The sequence below is a fragment of the Triticum urartu genome, chromosome 5A, assembly GCF_056163025.1.
Source record: "Triticum urartu cultivar PI428250 chromosome 5A, HENAU_Tu73, whole genome shotgun sequence".
NCBI lineage: Eukaryota > Viridiplantae > Streptophyta > Magnoliopsida > Poales > Poaceae > Triticum > Triticum urartu.
In genome coordinates this window covers 118,449,033-118,466,379 of record NC_141877.1, presented here as the reverse complement: position 1 = coordinate 118,466,379, position 17,347 = coordinate 118,449,033, and the positions used below count along the sequence as shown (strand labels likewise).

General features: G+C 45.0%; 1 protein-coding gene and 1 pseudogene across 2 annotated transcripts; both read right to left on the bottom strand.

Annotated features, from left to right (window-relative positions):
- Window positions 1–7: 7 nt before the first annotated feature.
- On the bottom strand, window positions 8–14,094 carry LOC147970518 (wall-associated receptor kinase 2-like). The gene is made up of 4 exons (XM_087525651.1): window positions 13,890–14,094; window positions 9,112–10,018; window positions 1,501–1,665; window positions 8–1,361 (listed from the first exon to the last, which is right to left on the bottom strand). The coding sequence occupies exons 2-4, from the start codon at window positions 10,007–10,009 to the stop codon at window positions 238–240; spliced, it is 2,187 nt and encodes a 728-aa protein (XP_087381777.1). The 5' UTR covers window positions 10,010–10,018; window positions 13,890–14,094; the 3' UTR covers window positions 8–237.
- LOC147970517 (GDSL esterase/lipase At3g53100-like) lies at window positions 12,882–16,241 on the bottom strand (annotated as a pseudogene). The gene is made up of 5 exons (XR_015604073.1): window positions 15,903–16,241; window positions 14,920–15,050; window positions 14,244–14,465; window positions 13,890–14,151; window positions 12,882–13,329 (listed from the first exon to the last, which is right to left on the bottom strand). The product of XR_015604073.1 is annotated as a GDSL esterase/lipase At3g53100-like (transcript).
- Between the last annotated feature and the right edge of the window lie 1,106 nt (window positions 16,242–17,347).

Genomic DNA, 17,347 nt, shown 5'->3' with positions numbered 1-17,347 from the left:
AATGCAATTATCCAGGGCATGTTCTTATCATACAGAAAAATGTTCATGTCGATGTCGTTATCACTGTGCTGTGCATTTGTCAAACCTGCTTTACTAATCCTAATACTAGTAAGTAAGCTACCACGCAATGTACATCTCACTCAAACTGAGCAGTACATGGTTGGTGATCTAATCAAGAATCTCCAACCCCATCGCCTCCAAATCCATCCAGCGATTAAGGAGTAGGTCTGATCATTCTCACCAATCACACATATCCACAACAGAGTAGTCTGACAGAGCTTCTTCACCCTCACCTAGTAAGCATGGGTTCTGTGAGGACGCCTTCCTGATCCCGTCAAGCTCCTCGGCGACCTCTCGCATGGAGGGCCTCCTCTCGCCGGACATCTCCAGGCACAGCTTCGCGAGCTTGGCCACCCGCTCCAGCGTCTCCGCCCCCACCTCGCTCTTGATCCGCGCGTCCAGCAGGCCGTCCAGCCTGCCGTCCCTCGCCGCCGTGAGGAAGCTCGCGACGACGCTCTTCTCGTCGTCGGGGGCGGCGAGGTTCAGCGCCTTCCGCGACGTGAGCAGCTCCAGGAGCACCACGCCGAAGCTGTACACGTCGCTCTTCTCCGTCAGCCGGCACGTCTGCATGTACTCCGGGTCCAGGTACCCGCACGTCCCCTGCACGAACGTCACCAGGTGCGCCTCGTCCGTCGGCGCCGGCGCCAGCGACGACGCCCCGAAGTCGGACACCTTGGCGCCGTAGTTCTCGTCGAGGAGGATGTTGGGGGACTTGACGTCGCCGTGGATGATCGGCGGCGACGCCATCGAGTGCAGGTACGCCAGCGCCTCGGCCGTCTCGTGCGCGATCCGCAGGCGCACCGCGAACGGCACGACGGCGGCGCCGCCGTGGAGGAGCTGGTAGAGGGTGCCGTTGGGGATGAACTGGTAGACGAGCATGGGCACCTCCACCTCGAGGCAGCACCCGTAGAGCTTCACGATGTTCTTGTGGTTGATCTGGGAGAGGATGAGCGTCTCCATGCCGAACTCCCGCTGCTGCCGCTCGTCCTCGCCGGCGATCCTGCACCGCTTGATCGCCACCGCCGTGCCGTCCTGGAGCGTGCCGCGGTACACGGTGCCGTTGCCGCCCTTGCCCAGCACGTGCCGCTCGTCGAAGTTGCCGGTGGCCTCCTGCAGCTCCTGCTTGGTGAAGAGCGTGAAAGACATTCCCTGCTTGTTGGACTTCTTCATCTCCTCGAACAGCAGCTGGCCGCCGTGCTGCCGGAAGTGCCGCGTCTTGACGACGGCGACCCGCCGCTTCTCTTGGATGGCGTAGGTGCAGGTCATGCCCAGTGCCAGCATGACCACGCCGATGCTAAAACCTGTACAAATGAAGAAGAAAATCATTTCCTGGTTTTATTGTCTAATTGATTGCTGAAATAATACTTATATTGTTTTGTGCCGACATTTTTTCCCTGGAATGAGATGAAATTCAGATGGAGATGGCAATTTCAATCACACCTATTGCGATTTGCAATTTAGTTATAGATCTATCCGCTTCGCATGTTCCATCAGAATAGCCTCGCTTTTGTGCAGGGCATGGGCATTTGTACCCTCCGATCGTGTTGATGCAGGAATCACGAATGGCACATGGGTACGACGCCTTCTCCTCACACTCGTTAATATCTGCCAAGGCAAAGACCAAGAGTTGGTTTGATGAAATACGTACCAAATCAAATATCCGTGTACAGTATAAAACATAACCTTTGTATTTTTTTTCATTTGTACGGCGACAAAATGGAATACACAGGAAAACCGATAAGAAATACGCAGGAAAAAAAAGAGAAAAAAAACTCAAGTCAGCGGCACTACAGTACTGGACCGGCCCACTTCCTTGCGTCCGGAGAAAAAAAACTCAAGTCAGCGGCACTACAGCGAAATCACTAATTAAGGAGTACTCGTTGCAAAGAACACTTCACTTTTCAGGTCGCGAGAAGTGGCGCACATGCAACGCGCCACTTGTCGCAATCTGGTAGTTTTCCCTTTTTTCGTAGATTCGTTTATTCAAAACGCTTTATCTTTTAAACCATGCGTCCAAATCTCGAACCGTTTTTCCATTGAATTCCTCGCGTCGAGATCTTCAAAACTAGATCCCATGTTAATAGGTTTTGACGAATTTTTTTTTTCGCAAAAAAACAGACGAAAAAAACCGAGCAAAAAAACCGACCGGGAGCATGGTTTTTCCATTTTCGAAAGAGGCACACCCGTGCCTCTCACGAAATCACACCCGTGCATCTTGTGGAAGCAAAACCGTGACTCTCGTGCAAGGAAAAAAACAGAAAACATGTTTTTTTTTTGTTTCCAAGAGGCACGGCCGTGACTCTCGTGAAAGCACAACCGTGACTCTCACAAAAGAAAAAAAAACAGAAAACGCGTATTTTTTTCCCTTTCTGAGAGGCACGGCCGTGACTCTCGCGAAACCACAACCGTGCCTATCGCAGAAGCAAAACCGTGACTCTCGCGAAAGAAAAAAAACAGAAAACGCGTTTTATTTTTCCCTTTCCGAGAGGCACGGTCGTGACTCTCGCGAAAGCACAACCGTGCCTCTCACGGAAGCAAAACTGTGACTCTCACGAAAGAAAAAAATAGAAAATGCATGTTTTTTCGTTTCCGAAAGGCACGACCGTGACTCTCGCTAAAGCACAACCGTGCCTCTCGCGGAAAAAACCGTGACTTTCGCGAAAGGAAAAAAACGTGTTTTTTTCACGCAAAAAAACATTTTCCCTAATTTTTTTATCGAAAAGTTAAGAAAGACCGGGGGGAAACCAAAATGTCAAAAAAAACCCGGAAAAAACCGTTTAAAAACCAAAAACGCGTGCGGGAAAAAATCTGAAGGGAGCGTCCAGAGCGCGACACGTGACGAATGGTTGAGATCGCGCCAAGTGGCGCTGATCGTTGCGAGGCTCCCGAAGGAGCGCTCGTTAACTAGTTGTTCCCGCACTACAGTGCCTCACCAGGTATTGTTGTGCACGGGGAAAAACACAGGTATCCCGGCCCAATACCAGGGACAGAAAGGCAGGACCTCCTAAGTGGCGCCTTTAGCGCCACTTGCAGAACGGGCGCACATTGCGCCTCCTTGCTGGGCCGGCCCATGTAAGCCGAGCGATCCATTCCCCCCTCTGGTCGCTGGAGCGGCTAGTTCTCGAAAGAAACAATGGTCGCTCGAGCACAGTTTGACCGGTCATCGACTTTTTAAAAATAAAGAGAAAAAACAAATCATGAATTGGAAAAATGTTCACGGTTTTTGAAAATAATTAACAAATTTCAAAAAAGTTCATGAATTTGAAGAAAAACATTGAACTTGAAAAAAAGTTCATCGAATCGAAAAAAGTTCATCAAATTCGGAAAAAGTTCATTGACTTTTAAGAAAAAGTTCATTGATTTCAAAAAAAGTTCATCGAATCTGAAAAAGGTTCGCTGAAATTGAAAAAAGTTCATGGATTTTCGAAGAAGTTCATCAAATTTGGAAAAAGGTTCATAAAAATGAAAAAAAAGTTCATCTAATATGAAAAAAAGTTCATCCTTTTCTATAAAAGTTCACTGGATTTGAAAATAAGTTCATCAACTTTCAAAATAGTTCATCGAATTTGAAAAAGCAATTCATTGATTTTTAAGAAAACGTTCATCAAATTTCAAAATTAGTTCATATAATTTGAATGAATGTTCATCAAATTTAGAAAAAGTTCACGGATTTTGAAAAATAGAAAAATAAAAAATTAGAAATGTAAAGGAAAAAGGAAAAGGGAGAAATAAGAAATAGAGAAAAGAGAAAGAAGAAGAAGAATAACAAAACTAAAAGTTGTAGTTAAGCACGTAGGTATGTGTAGTGGGGTGGCTACCATAGCTAACTCACAGCGAGGAGGTCGTGGGTTCAAAATCTATGCCTCGCATGTTTTCTGCAGCAGTTTAAATAGTAGAAAGGAATGGGATCTAGGCTGGCTCGCGAAGAAACCGACGCTTAAGGCGCCGTTTAGGGATTGCCCAGAAAGGTAGCACGTGCTGACCTCTCCCAGGGAGTTCTGCAGGGCTGTTTGGTTAAGGCCCAACGAAGGGAAATTGTGGCCCTCCTTAGCCGAATGGCAAGAATACACGAGTCACGACTTGTGGGAGAAGTTTCCCCCCAAATGGCGATGCTGAATTTCCCTGAGACTTTCATTATGTCAGGAATTTTCAGTCTCGGACAACTCTACCCTGAGTACATCTCCCTCAGCTAGTCCTGGCCATGGACAGCCCGGCCCGAAAAAGATCGACGCCGCTCCCGGGCCAGGCTCAGGCCTAGATTTTGAGCCCGGGACCATGATTTTCGTGTTTTTCTAAAGGACGGGCCGGGCCGGCCCGAAGCCTGACGGGCTTTTACGTGTTCGGGCTAGGCTTGAACCCAGAAAATAGGCCCGACAGCCGGGCCGGGCTTGGGTCTGGGTTTTTTGCGTCGGGCTTGGCTAGGCCCGGCCCGAAGCCCGGCCCGGCCCAAGGTATGGCCAGGTATACCCCTAGCAACCAAAACAAAGGCCTAAGCAAGCTAGAAAGGAACACTCGCATCGAATGCTACACAATAACATGCCGGCCCAATAGAGTGCACTTGAAAAAAATAACGAGGAGAAAAAGGGGGAAAATCTTATTCGCCGCTCACTGCGGCGAACTGTCGAGCGATCGCACAGGGGCAGCGCAGCTAGCTACAGAAATGGGCCGGCCCACACATAATGCATCCAAACCAGTTTTGGGAACCTCCTACAAGGTTCCCTGAACCGGGTTTTTTCCTGTATCTTTTTTTCTGGTTCTTTTTCGGATTTATATTGTTTTTTATTTCTCTTTTTTTCGTTTCTGTTTCTTTTTCATTTTTTGTTTTTCGTTTCACTTTCTTTTTCAAGTTTATTTTTTTTTCAGAATATGTTCACAGTTTTACAAAATGTTTATGATTTCCTTTTTTATTTCTTTTTCTTTTCTTCTCTTCCTCTAAAAAAATCAAAAATTTAAATTTCGTTCGTGTTTCCAAAAAATGTTCTCAAAATTCAAAAAATTGTTCTCGTTACACAAAAGAGTACAAAACTTCTGAAATTTCTATTTTTTGTTCACATATTCAAAAAATGTTTGCGCTTCCAAATTTGTTTGGGATTTTTCAAAATTTCTCTCTGTTTCAAAATATGTTCTCAAGATTCAATAAATGTTCGTGCTTTAAAAACTTGTTCGCACTTCCAAATTTGTTTGGAGTTTTTCAAAAGTTCTCCGTTTCAAAATATGTTCTCAAGATTCAAAAAATTCTTGTGCTTTAAAAAAGTGTTCATGCTTCCAAATTTGTTCAGGATTTTTTAAAATTGTTCGCTGTTTCAAAATTTGTTTTCAAGATTCAAAAAATGTTTGGGAATTTAAAAAAATGTTCCAGCTTCCCAAATTTGTTCACAAATTAAATAATAGTTCATGTTTTTCAATTTTGTTCCCAAATTAAAAAAATGTTCTGGAAGTTTTAAAAATGTAAGCATTTTTATCTTTTGTTCAGAAATTCAAGAAATGTTCCCCTTTTTCAAATTTGTTCACATCATCAAAATGTTCCTGTTTTAGAAAATTTGTAAAAAATTTCGGAAAATGTTTTTATTTTGAAGAAAATATTCATAATTTTGAAAAATTCAGTTGTAGGAGGTTGTTGGTTCGACCCAATAAATAGACTGTAGTCTTTAATTGTCACGCTGCTAATTGAACATCAGAACATCTACATCGCAGTGGTTTGCACGGCAGCCGGCCTATAGGAGCTCCCGAAAAAGGGAGAGGGCAGGTCGACCCAGGATTCAAACCTGGGTCTCCTCGATGAAGTTAAGCTAACCACTAGGTTAGCACCGCGTTAGTGATGAATACCAGGGTGTGCTCTATTTATAGAAAAAGAGTCGTGTTTTCTCTGGTTTTTTCAGTTATTTTGTTTTCTTTTGTTTTTCTCTCCTCCGTATTTTTTTGTTTCTTCAGTTTTTTTTGTTTTCACTATTTTTTTTGTTTTTCATTATACATTCTTATATAGATGATCAATATTTTTTAATACATTTTATTTGAAATACCTGTTCAATATTTTTATATATACTTGTTCAACATTTTTTCTAATACTTGGTCAATATTTTTTCAATATTTTTCAAATACCTTTTCAACATTATTATTTACATGATCAACATTTTTTCAAAGACTTGTTCAACATTTTTCAAATACTTGTTCAACATTTTTTATATACTTGTTCAACATTTTTCAAATGTTTTTCAAAGAGTGTTTTTGTAATATATATTTACAATATTTTAAAGTATAAACAAAAGTACAAAAATAAAAGCAAAAATGAAAACATAAAACATTAAAAAAAGCAGGAAAAAGAGGTTGTGGCCTCCAGCGCTCGTAGGCCGGCCCAGCTCGCTCGCCCCTTCAGCGAGTCCGAAGCCAGACTCGCCGAAGGCAAGATATAGGTGTGCCCCTCACAGCGACGTCCTATCCCGCGATACCCACATCATTCTCCCAACTCCCATTCGGCTCTTAACTGCTGGTTGTAGTGCAAATTTCACAAACTTTTTAAAATTTGTTTTTACCTTTACATATTTTATGAACTTTCCTTAAATTCCTGTAATTTTTTCCAAAAAATCGAATATTTTCAAATTACAAAATTTTCCTAATCTTGTGAACTTTTAGTTTAATTTGTGATTTTTCTTTCATTTTGCAATTTTTTAAAAATTACAAACTTTTTAAGTCGTGAACTTTTTTCATGGATTTTTCCAAATTTATGAATATTCTTTCCAAATTACATAAGTTTTTTTTAGAATTTTCAAAATCTTCTTTTTTTCCTTCTGTAAATTCAACGTTCAACTCGCCATGGTTGCCGGTCAAATGTAGCAGGTCTGCCAGTTAACCGATTTAAAACAAAACGCAGTTGGTCCGGCCCATACTCTCCCACACGTTGGTGCCAGCTATCTTAGCTGGCGCCCAAGGCGCCAATTAAGAACTATCCGTGAGCCTACCGAACGCGCACTGGGTTGGTGATACGATACCATGAAGTTAGAGAGTTTTCTATCCTCGTAGATCCGATTATTCAGATATGATGAGTTCATGTTGGTGTGTCAAGCTTTTTGTGTTGGTTTGATTCTTGGTAGAGGTTAAATCTTTCTCCGACACCATGGTAAAGATATCGTGATTTGATGACCTGCACTTCTAAGGGATCATCCCAGCCCAAGCATGTTCATCCATCAAGACTTCCCATCTTTTTTGATGTGCGACTCAAGACGTTTTCAAAAACTATTATTGGCAAGTGAAAGAGGGACAACATTATTGCTTAAGTCTAATTACAACCTCTTTATCGAAGTCTTTGAAGTATTTATTCTAGTAGAGATTGATACCACGAAGAAGGACAACATTCATGTAGTATTATTGGCAAGTGAAAGAGGGACAACTTCATTCTTTGTTATAGGGGTTAGTTTTTATTTCCTTCGATCTTAGATTCAAATCAATGTACATATAATTATTATGAGTATAAATAAAACTACATGTGTTTCTAAAAGAAAACTGTTTTTTCAGTCGTTTGTTGGAATGGAGCAGGCTACTGTAGGTGTGCTGGGTCGACCTTTTTGAGTAGTTTTTTTTTCCTAAAAACCAGCTATTGTAAGAATTTATAAAATGTTCAACAATTTAAAATATGTTCTTGAATTACAAAATGTTCGTGGATCTATATAAAATAGCAAAATAAGTTCTAAAATTTTAAAAATGTGCACAATTTGTTAAAGTAATAGAATTTTATAAAAAATATTCATGAACTTTAAAACATCTTTAGAATTTAAAAAATGCCCGCGAATTTAAAACCACCATGAATTTTAAATTGTGTTACATAATTTATTTATTTTCACAAATTTATAGAAAACCATGAATTAAAAAAATCTATTTTTTTATGAATTTTAAAACTGGTCTTGGTTTTCACAAACTTTTCATTTATTTAAAAATAACAAATTAGAAGAGGGAAAACAGGAAAACAGAAAAAATGAAGAACTAAAGTAAACCAATAAAATAAAAAGGGGAAACAAAGGGGAAAAAAAGACTAGACGAATAAACTTCTAGTACTTTTCAAAAATCAGAGAGAATTACAAAAAACATGTACTGCATAGGTCCAATAGGGTGCGACAGGGTGAGTGTTTGGTGTACACCTAACACATTAGGCACATAATATAAGAAATATGGGCCTCACCTCCGCTCAAGATGTAGGGGTGCAGAGCAGCGTCCCGCATAGACCCGTTGAAGCGCTGAATTAGCACAACTTTGCCTAACGCCATCACAGCCTAGCTAGAACTAACTTTGTCTAATTTGTGTATAAAGCGGGACGGGTTCGGGCACTGCCTTGCATCCCTAGCAAAATGTGAGATCCATGGATGTTTATATCGCTTAGCTGGAACACAATTGATCCAATCGAACTTAGTTCTTTTTTTTTCACTTAGTCGGAACCCAACGGAACCTTAAAACTTACTTGGGTATCAGCTCAGGATTTCTAACTACAATATCACTCCTTATGCTTTCATTTTTGTGGGGGACGATGCATGCACCAGATGCGAGTGAGACATTCCTACCATCTGTACAAGTAAATACGAGTATGTGCAGGGGGAAGTTCTCACGACGAGGAGGACCGATGACATGGGTGGGTCTTCGACACTGGTGCATGAGTGTGGGTACGGTACATGCACTATGTGTTGATGAGGACAACTAGTGACGTTATAAGTCCGCAAAATTACAAGTGGTGCAGAGGGGTGCTTGCTAGTGCAACGTGCTAGAGTATGATGACAATGCACATCGCCTTGGGGCATTCGAAAATTTGTTTGTCTTTTACAGTGTATGAATAATTTAGTTTTTTTCTCCTTTCACTTTGCACGGGCATATTTGGTAGTGTAAGAAATAAGTAATGTGCCGCAAAATTGATATGATTCGAGGCATTCTCAAAACATAGATTTCCTTTGTAATCACAAAAAAAGGGAAACACATAGATTTCCTTTGTAATCACAAAAAAAGGGAAACACATAGATTCCCGCAAGACAGTCAATGGATCAAAAGATAAATCAAAACTGGTGAGAAACTAACCTTGGCAGCCATGGATGACGTAAGGGTTTCCTTGGTACCCTTTGGAGCAGTTACAGAGGTAGCCCGGGCCGTTCTTGGCGTCGACGCACTCGCTGTTGGCACTCGCGCAGGCGTACGCGCCCGTCTTCTTCCGCCGCACATCCCGGCACGTCTGGTTGCCCACCGCCCAGTCCAGCACCGCCGGCACCTGAACGCCGCCGGCGTCCCCGAGCGCGCCGGTGGTGACGTAGGTCGCCCGGAACTCGAACGCCGCCGCCTCGACCAGCACGGCGTAGCTGCACGGGCTGAAGCCGGCGACAGCGGAGTTGTTGTAGGCGTCGTCGAAGGCCACGTCGAAGGAGCTGATCCCGGGGGGCACCGGCGTGAGGCAGCATCCTGTGCCGTTGCACGGGCCGTCGGACAGCGACGCCGCGCTGGCGCACTCGGCGTGGCACCCCACCACGTACCGGTTCTCCACGGCGCCGTCCTGCGACCCGATGTAGGCGAGTGCGCTGCACCCGACGACGGCGAGCTTGTTATCCGCATCGGAGACGCGGAGCGCCGTCGAGTTGAAGGACCACGTGTCCGGCGCGCCCATGGACCGCCTAGCGCCGTCGTAGCACCACGAGCTGACCGGGCTGCGGATGCGTATCTTGCCGCGGCCCGGGTCAATGCCGAGCACCTCGAAGCCGTCGGCGAAGGGCCGGGCGTCGTCGGAAGCGGTGGCTTTGCGGCAGGTGACCTCGAAGGTCCTGTCCCCCGTGTCGAGGAAGCAGCCGCGGCCGATGCCGAACGGGTACGGGATGTCCACCCCGCCGCACCTCCGCTGGCACGCCGGCGCCGCGGCCAACGGCTGCCATGCTGGGATCGAGAGGAGCACCGTGGTGGTAACTAGTGGAAGCAGCATGTGCATTTCCATTTGCCTGGACTGGAAGGACACGATGGACTCACTCAGCTCTGTCGGCGGTGGTTATTCCGCGCCTAAAATATATAGTCCGGGGAATATATCGGCGTTACAGTGGAGAAAAAGAATGCCACCTGCATAAAGAAACTACGATTCTCTCGCAAAATCTCCCGCACGTTTAAAGTCACCATGTGCGGAATTGATTAATCCACCGTGCCCATCACACGGTAACTAAGGTCACGTACACGCCAGTCATGCTTTGGTTTACTAATGTATAATGTCTCACCATAATACTAATCAAGTAGCCATGCACACTCTATTTTATATCTAAGCGATCGAGGAGGTGGTTAGTAGGAGTAGTGTTCGATCCTCCAGCAAGAAATCAGTGTCCAGGATGCATGGTTCTCCACCATGATTGCGGCCACTGCCAGCTCCAAAAGCTTCTGATTTTTCAGACTTCTTTCCCTTCCCTTTTCGAGTTTTATATTTTCGAGATATTCCTTTTGGGGTTAAAGCCATGTTAGCCAGCGACCAAGGGGCCGGCCATATGCTTAGAGAAATGAAATATTGTTTGCACATTATTGTTGTTGTTGATCAAAGTTAGTGAGACCATGATGTACAGTGCGTGAGTGGCGCTTTGGCAATATAAATGGAAATCAGCATGTGGCTACTCAAGTGCTGTTCATACACCCTGTGTTTACTCTTTTTTGGCGAACCACCCTGTGTTTACTTAATTCAGTGGCCTAGCAAAGTGGACTGCAGCCTTTTCTGTATGGGAAAAGATTCTAGGAAGAAAAACTTTGGTCACTTAATCTGTTGGATGTGCAAAAAAGGAATCACACACGTTAACCATACACGTGATGCAAAGATTTTTGCATAGTTTGACTTGTGGTGATACGGCCAATTTTACCATTTTTTATATATCTGTCATACCAAATTGAGTGCTCAAAACATTTAAAAGTTTGACTTTGTTTATTTTTCTTTCAAAAAAGACAAAATTGTAACGAATGTGATGCAGTAATAGTATTGTGAGACAGTCTTAAATTTTTGAGTGAAAGCATATGATACGGGGCAAACTCTAACTCCAAAGAAAGAGATGAAACAAGAGATAGTTCTTTCCCCAAGTCTTGGGACAAGGATGGTTTGAATTCCACGAGAGGAATCTTCACCCGTAGGTGGCCTTGATACTCCCATGAGTCTTCTCTCTCAGGAGGCCTTCATCCTTAATAGCGATTTAACCGACTACTCTCGCGACATCAGAGCACCCAAGTGCCTAGCCCCCGCGGTGACCCAAAGTTTGGCCTCATCCTTAGTAAGCTTTAGAATGTAGAATGGTGTCGTCGGTTGTCTTTTAGAACACTCTCACATTCGTCTCGTTCCAAATCACCCAAGCGCCATGCATGGCGAGGGTGGCCATGGCCTTACGGTGAGGCGTGTTGGTTCTTGACATGTTGGTCCGCCACTTCATGATACAACACTCAATCGCCCATTGATCCATATTCCTCCACACTCACAACGTCAAACACCCCTGTGTCTCTTTCATTGCATGCATAGCCCACAATCAGGCCATCCCCATTTGTTGTTGGCCCATAGTCTGATACCTATTTGGCAGCGCTAGCCAGGCGAATAACTTGACCTTGGGGGGAGCCCAATCCTTTCAAACCGTCTTCTTCATGGTGGTCAACATGGAGCCTAGGAATTGTGCCTTGTATGCAGACGTCGCCGAGTACTCGCCGTTGGTCTCAAATTTCAACAAGATGTTATCTTCCGCATCCGAATGAAGATGGGAGTGCTCCAGGCGGACCCGAAGGTCCACAAACTCGTTGATGTGGCTCAAAGTGAGCTCCACGGAAGGGTTGACCTTTCTCACCCAAGTGTTGTCCCTCATGGCCTCAGACACAGCCCACCATTTGCGCTTGCACGCCACAATGATGAGAGGAGCAACATCCTACGGCCACTTTCCTTGCAACCAGGGAGCATACTAGAATGGTGTTTTTGTACCATTGACAATTATTATTGTGGTGGAGGCATAGAACTGATCCATATCAACCTTGTTGCATGGGTTTACCAGCCCAACCCACAATTTAGTAGGGTCCTTCCGTTCCAACCAAGGCCAACGGAATCTGAGAGCCCGAGCAAATTTCTCCAGATGAAGGATACCCAGCCCAACGAGGTGGGTGGGGTGGCAGACGATTTCTCAATTGACTTTGCACTTTGCCCCAATAGTAGTCTCTTTGGCCGACCAAAGGAAAGCACGCTCAATCTTGTTGACACTCTGCAACACTCTGTGGGGGGGGAGGGGGGGCTGGTGTAGTGATGTGGTAAACCACTTGTGAAGTTAGGACATATTTCACCAAGGCCGACCGCCCGATCGTGGTGATGTTCCTCCCCTGTCAAGGTGGAAGCTTAGGGGAGGAGGGGGGGGGGGGCTAATATACTTCAGAGGGAAGGATGTCGCATGGCCGTAACGTCACCAAGGATTTTGTCTAGATTTAAGTACCCGCAACGGATGGGGACGACAGAGCTCTTCTGAAAGTTTGTGGCAAGCCTGGTGACCTCGTCAAAGGAGCCGAGAATGGCTCCGGAGGTGGTCAATGTCTTGTGTGGTAGGAGTGACCAAGATGGCTGCGTCATCAGCATATAAGGGTCACCCTCCCTCTAATCTTGTGTAAAAAGTCATGTTCCATGGCAACATAGAGGATCTGCTGCTGTAGAGGGTCAATGGCGGGGACAAAAAGCATAGGCGGTGGAGTCACCCTGCCTCAGTCCTCGACCATGGATTTGATTTGAATATGTGTAAAGGAAGACCAGAAAAGTTTTGATTTATTTAATTAAGGTTTTAGTACGATTTGATTAAGTTAATGCATGAGACATAAGGGAGGGAACATGAGGCAAGGGGTAGTTTGGACGCACGAACATAAGGGAGTAGCGTTCCATCTTAATTTCGATGGCAGGAATGACATCGATGGCTCAACAGAGGAGTTGATGATGTACTGCACCGAACACTGCAAAAGAATCCTCCGAGTTCCCTTCCCTTGGCTAGATCTCAGCCTCCAGATCCACGTACGGACGCTCCGGTTTATCTAACACGGCAACCGGCGCTGGCTGTTTCCCGGTGATCAACTGCCCGAAGCTGACGGGCTCCGTGAACTTTGTCACCCCCGCGCCGTCGAACATGGCGGCAACGGCTCGCTGGTAGGCGGCCTGCGTCCCGTGGACCTTGTCCCAGAACACGTAGCCGTCGCGGTCGGTGCAAAGGTTCGAGCTCGCCGAGCAGTCGATCTCCGCGTTGAGCCTCCCTCCTCCGCAGCACGCGCTAGTCGCCTCCTGCAGTCCTGATGATACGATCCAACAGTTCATTAGGTAAGAACAATCGGACGCGCGCCGTTTGGAATGCAGAAGTATTACATCAAGCATTTTGACTTCCACAGAGATCGTGAACGATCCAGTGTTCCAGTAATCGATTGGTGCCTCAGAGGTAACCGTGTACAGATTAGCCGAATGTTTTCATTCTATTTTATGTTAACTATATTATATCTCCTCTTCCTATTAGATTGGGATAGTTGATTGATAGGAATATCTTAACATGGTATGAGCCAGGTTTCGGTTCAAGTCTCAGTCCCTGCATTTTCCCCAATCATTTATCCACGCCCACGTCGGGTGTGTGGGGGAGGTGTTGAACTGTTGATCATTCCATATCCACGTCGGATGTGAAGGGGGGGTGTTAAGTATATTATATCTCTTCTTCCTATCAGATCGGTCTTTTGGGATAGTTGGTTGATAGGAATATCTTAACATTTTACAATATAATTTTGGTTGCGGATACCTTGTAAAAGAAATTTTGAAGAAACAAATTGACTATTGTTGCATCGAGAGTCATGCAAAGAGAGCTAACCGTTGTCCAGCTCCAGGTTGGTGATCATGTCGGAGAAGATGCCGTAGATGCTGGCGATGGAGTACTCCATGCATGGCATCGAAGCTGCCGTGGCGCTGGCCATTTCAAGCCGGAGTAGGGCGTTGAACCGCCGTGCCAGAGAGTTGGCAACGGCGTCACACGCGCCATCGTGTCCAAAGGAAGTTCTGCAGCCCGGCAAGCATCCGATGGGTAGCGCGTCCAGCAGTCCTAGCCTCCGTGCCCCCAGCCTGTACAACTCCTGCTCACATATCGTGCGTGTGCATCCGTGCGTTCGAAATTATGAGGGTCAAAGAGATTTCATTTAAACATGTGTGGTTCTTTTGGTATTCTGGCAAAATGTTATGAAAACAGTCAAGTCAAGATAACATCCTTGACATTGAGATGGATATACTGATAAGGTTTATCTGAACTCAAATGTCACTGAGATCTGAGGAATAGGGACTGGGACAGCAAGCGATTGACCCTATTATTTCCCAGCTTGTTGGCCTCGATCATGGTCGCCTTGGTGTCCGCAAACATCTTAATCTGTTCTCGGAGCGTGATCGTGCCGTTCCCCTACATTTTGTAAGGCAGAGGCCACATGCAACTGAAAACATGGACACATTCTCCAAAATGCAGTTAATTTGGTTCATACCAATATGTCAGAAATAAAATTAAAATTTGAGAATTATAACATATTTTTATGAAAATCCTGATGATATTGTTTCCATTTGACAAGTCACAATAATATTTTTACATTTGAATGTCAAAGTTAGAGAAGCTTTACTGCATGCTTTATAGCACATCATCTATCTTGAACCAAGATAGTAAATGTCAATCAAGCTTAATTCACAACAAGTAGTCACCCTCTTCAGACTTCAGGGTCTAATTTGCACTGCTGATAAACATAACGAACTAAGATATGTGCAGAAATAAGAGGTGTTGATTGGGCAAAATCATACTGTGTGTGGATGGTGACTCGAGCGAAGTAAGTGCAGGTTCTAAATTATGTACATTTGTACACACATACAGTATCGTCAAGGATTCCTGATCCACCAGAAGCATAATTGGCCCCAACGCGGCCGCTCAGGAGGTCGAGGCTCGCTTGCGGCGTCAAGGAGAGGTAAGCTAACGGGCTCATGTCAAACCCCACCCGTTGTGCTGTGTATATATACATAAGTAATGTATGTATTAGTATTACCAAATTGGAATGGAAATAAACACATAGAATTTCTAAATAAAATGATAATAACTGCAACATTCGGAAAGACAGTATGCAGCATTTTTAGACCTCTTGTAGTGGGAAGTATCATAATGAATATCATGCACATTTGTATTGAGATCTGGGTGCTACAAATGGGAACCGTGCGCATCAACAACAATGATTTTGGAGGAGCTACGATGCCCATGTGATGTTCCAAGGGCGGTCTCCTCCGATGAGCCGTTGTATTCTATGGCCGAAGAGCGGTCAAGTTTATGCCTCCCGGACATGATGGCAGAGTTAGAGGCAGTGCTGGTTTAGGGTGGAGTCCATTGCATATTCTACTGTGGAGGTCTCATCAGACAAAGTGGTTTCGCGAGATTGGTTCCATTCCTGATCATCTGTGATCAGGGTCCTCTTTGCAAGAATCCAGGATGTATATGTAATTTTCTGTTTATATGAGCACCTTTTCGTAAATTATAGTGCCCGCCGCTTTATGTGAGGCCCTGTTTGTAATTTTCCTGTCTAATTCTTTCTGCGCCCTTGCCTTGATCAGCAGATAAGAAAAAAGAACAATGGTCTGTTTTCGCAAAGATTTGAGGGGGCTGGCACTCAAAAAATTTGAAGGCATCGTTTAATGTGCATCATCTCAAGCAGCTTGGCAACTACGGTAGTTCATCTAAATCGGCACAAGGATTGTGAGGAACCGGATCAGACTAAATTAGCTTAAGATCTGTGGGCTAACAGCAGTGTGAAGCATAGGCACAGCGAGTGCACAAGGTCCGCGCAACTAAAATTAGCTTCAGACTCACCGATGATGTCGGCCAGGTTGTAGCCGTTGGTGAACCTCCCGGTCCGTCCGCCGGGGATCGCGCGCGGCAGGTCGACGCCGCAGGGGAAACCCGCCCTGGGCGCCGGCGGCGGCAGGAAGTCGTTGTTGCCGACGTCCACGAGGGAGTCGCCGAACACGTACACCGCGGGGACTCTCTCGCCGTCCGCCGAGGAGCAGACGACCGCGGCGGCTAGCAACAAAGCAGCGCCCGCAACCGTGGACATCTTCCTCATCGTACAGGTAGACCGATGGATCGGGCGGTGACTGAGCACTAGCTGATCATCAGCTGAGGGTAGCTCCATGCCTACACATCATCATGTTGATTAATTAATGTGAGTCGTTGCCCTGTCGACATGCCTTTGTGGTGGAGGAGCAGACACGTAATGCGGCTGACTGACGTAAGCCATGCGCACTTGTGGTAGGGACAGTGCAATTCTGTGCACATGTTTATGCCGAAATCGGAGTAATTAAGAAGTACTCGTCGCAAAGAACACTTCATTTTCAAAGGCCGTGACAGTGACGTACCACTTGTCACAATATGAGAATTTTTCTTTTTTCGTAGATTTGTTTATTCAAAATGTTTTATCTTTTAAACCGTGCGTTTAAATCTCAAACCGTTTTCACCATTGGATTCCTGTCGTCGAGATCTTCAAAACTAGATCTCATGTTGATAGGTTTTGGCGAACTTTTTTTTCACGAAAAAAACCGGACGAAAAAACTGGGCGAAAAAACCGAACCGGGAGCACGGTTTTTTTTCCCTTTCCGAAAAAGGACTCTCATGAAAAAAACAAAAAACGCGTATTTTTTCCCTTTCCTAGAGGCACGGCCGTGCCTTTCGCGAAAGCACAACCGTGCCTTTCGCAGAAGCAAAACCGTGACTCTCACGAAAGAAAAAAACAAAAAACGTGTTTTGTTTTTCCCTTTCCTTTTCTATAGGCACGGTCGTGACTTTCGCGAAAGCACAACAATGCCTCTTGCGGAAGCAAAACCGTGACTCTCACAAAAAAAACAGAAAACACGTTTTGTTTTTCCCTTGAGGCACGGTCGTGACTCTCGCAAAAGCACAACCGTGCCTCTCGCTAAAGCAAAACCGTGACTGTCGCGAAAGAAAAAAAACAGAAAACACGTTTTTTTCGTTTCTGAAACGCACGGGCGTGACTCTCGTTGAAGAAAAAACATGACTTTCGCGAAAGGAAAATAAAAAACGCATATTTTTCGCGCAAATTTTTTTTTTGATCGAAAAGCTAAGAAAGACCGGGGGAAACCAAAACGTCAAAACCCCCCAAAAAAAGCCGTTTAAAAAGCCAAAAACGCGTGCGAAAAAAAACAAACAAAATCCGAAAGAAGCGTCCAGAGCGCGATACGTGACGAATGGCTGAGAGCGCACCAAGTGGCGCTGATCGTTGCGAGGCTCTCGAAGGAGCG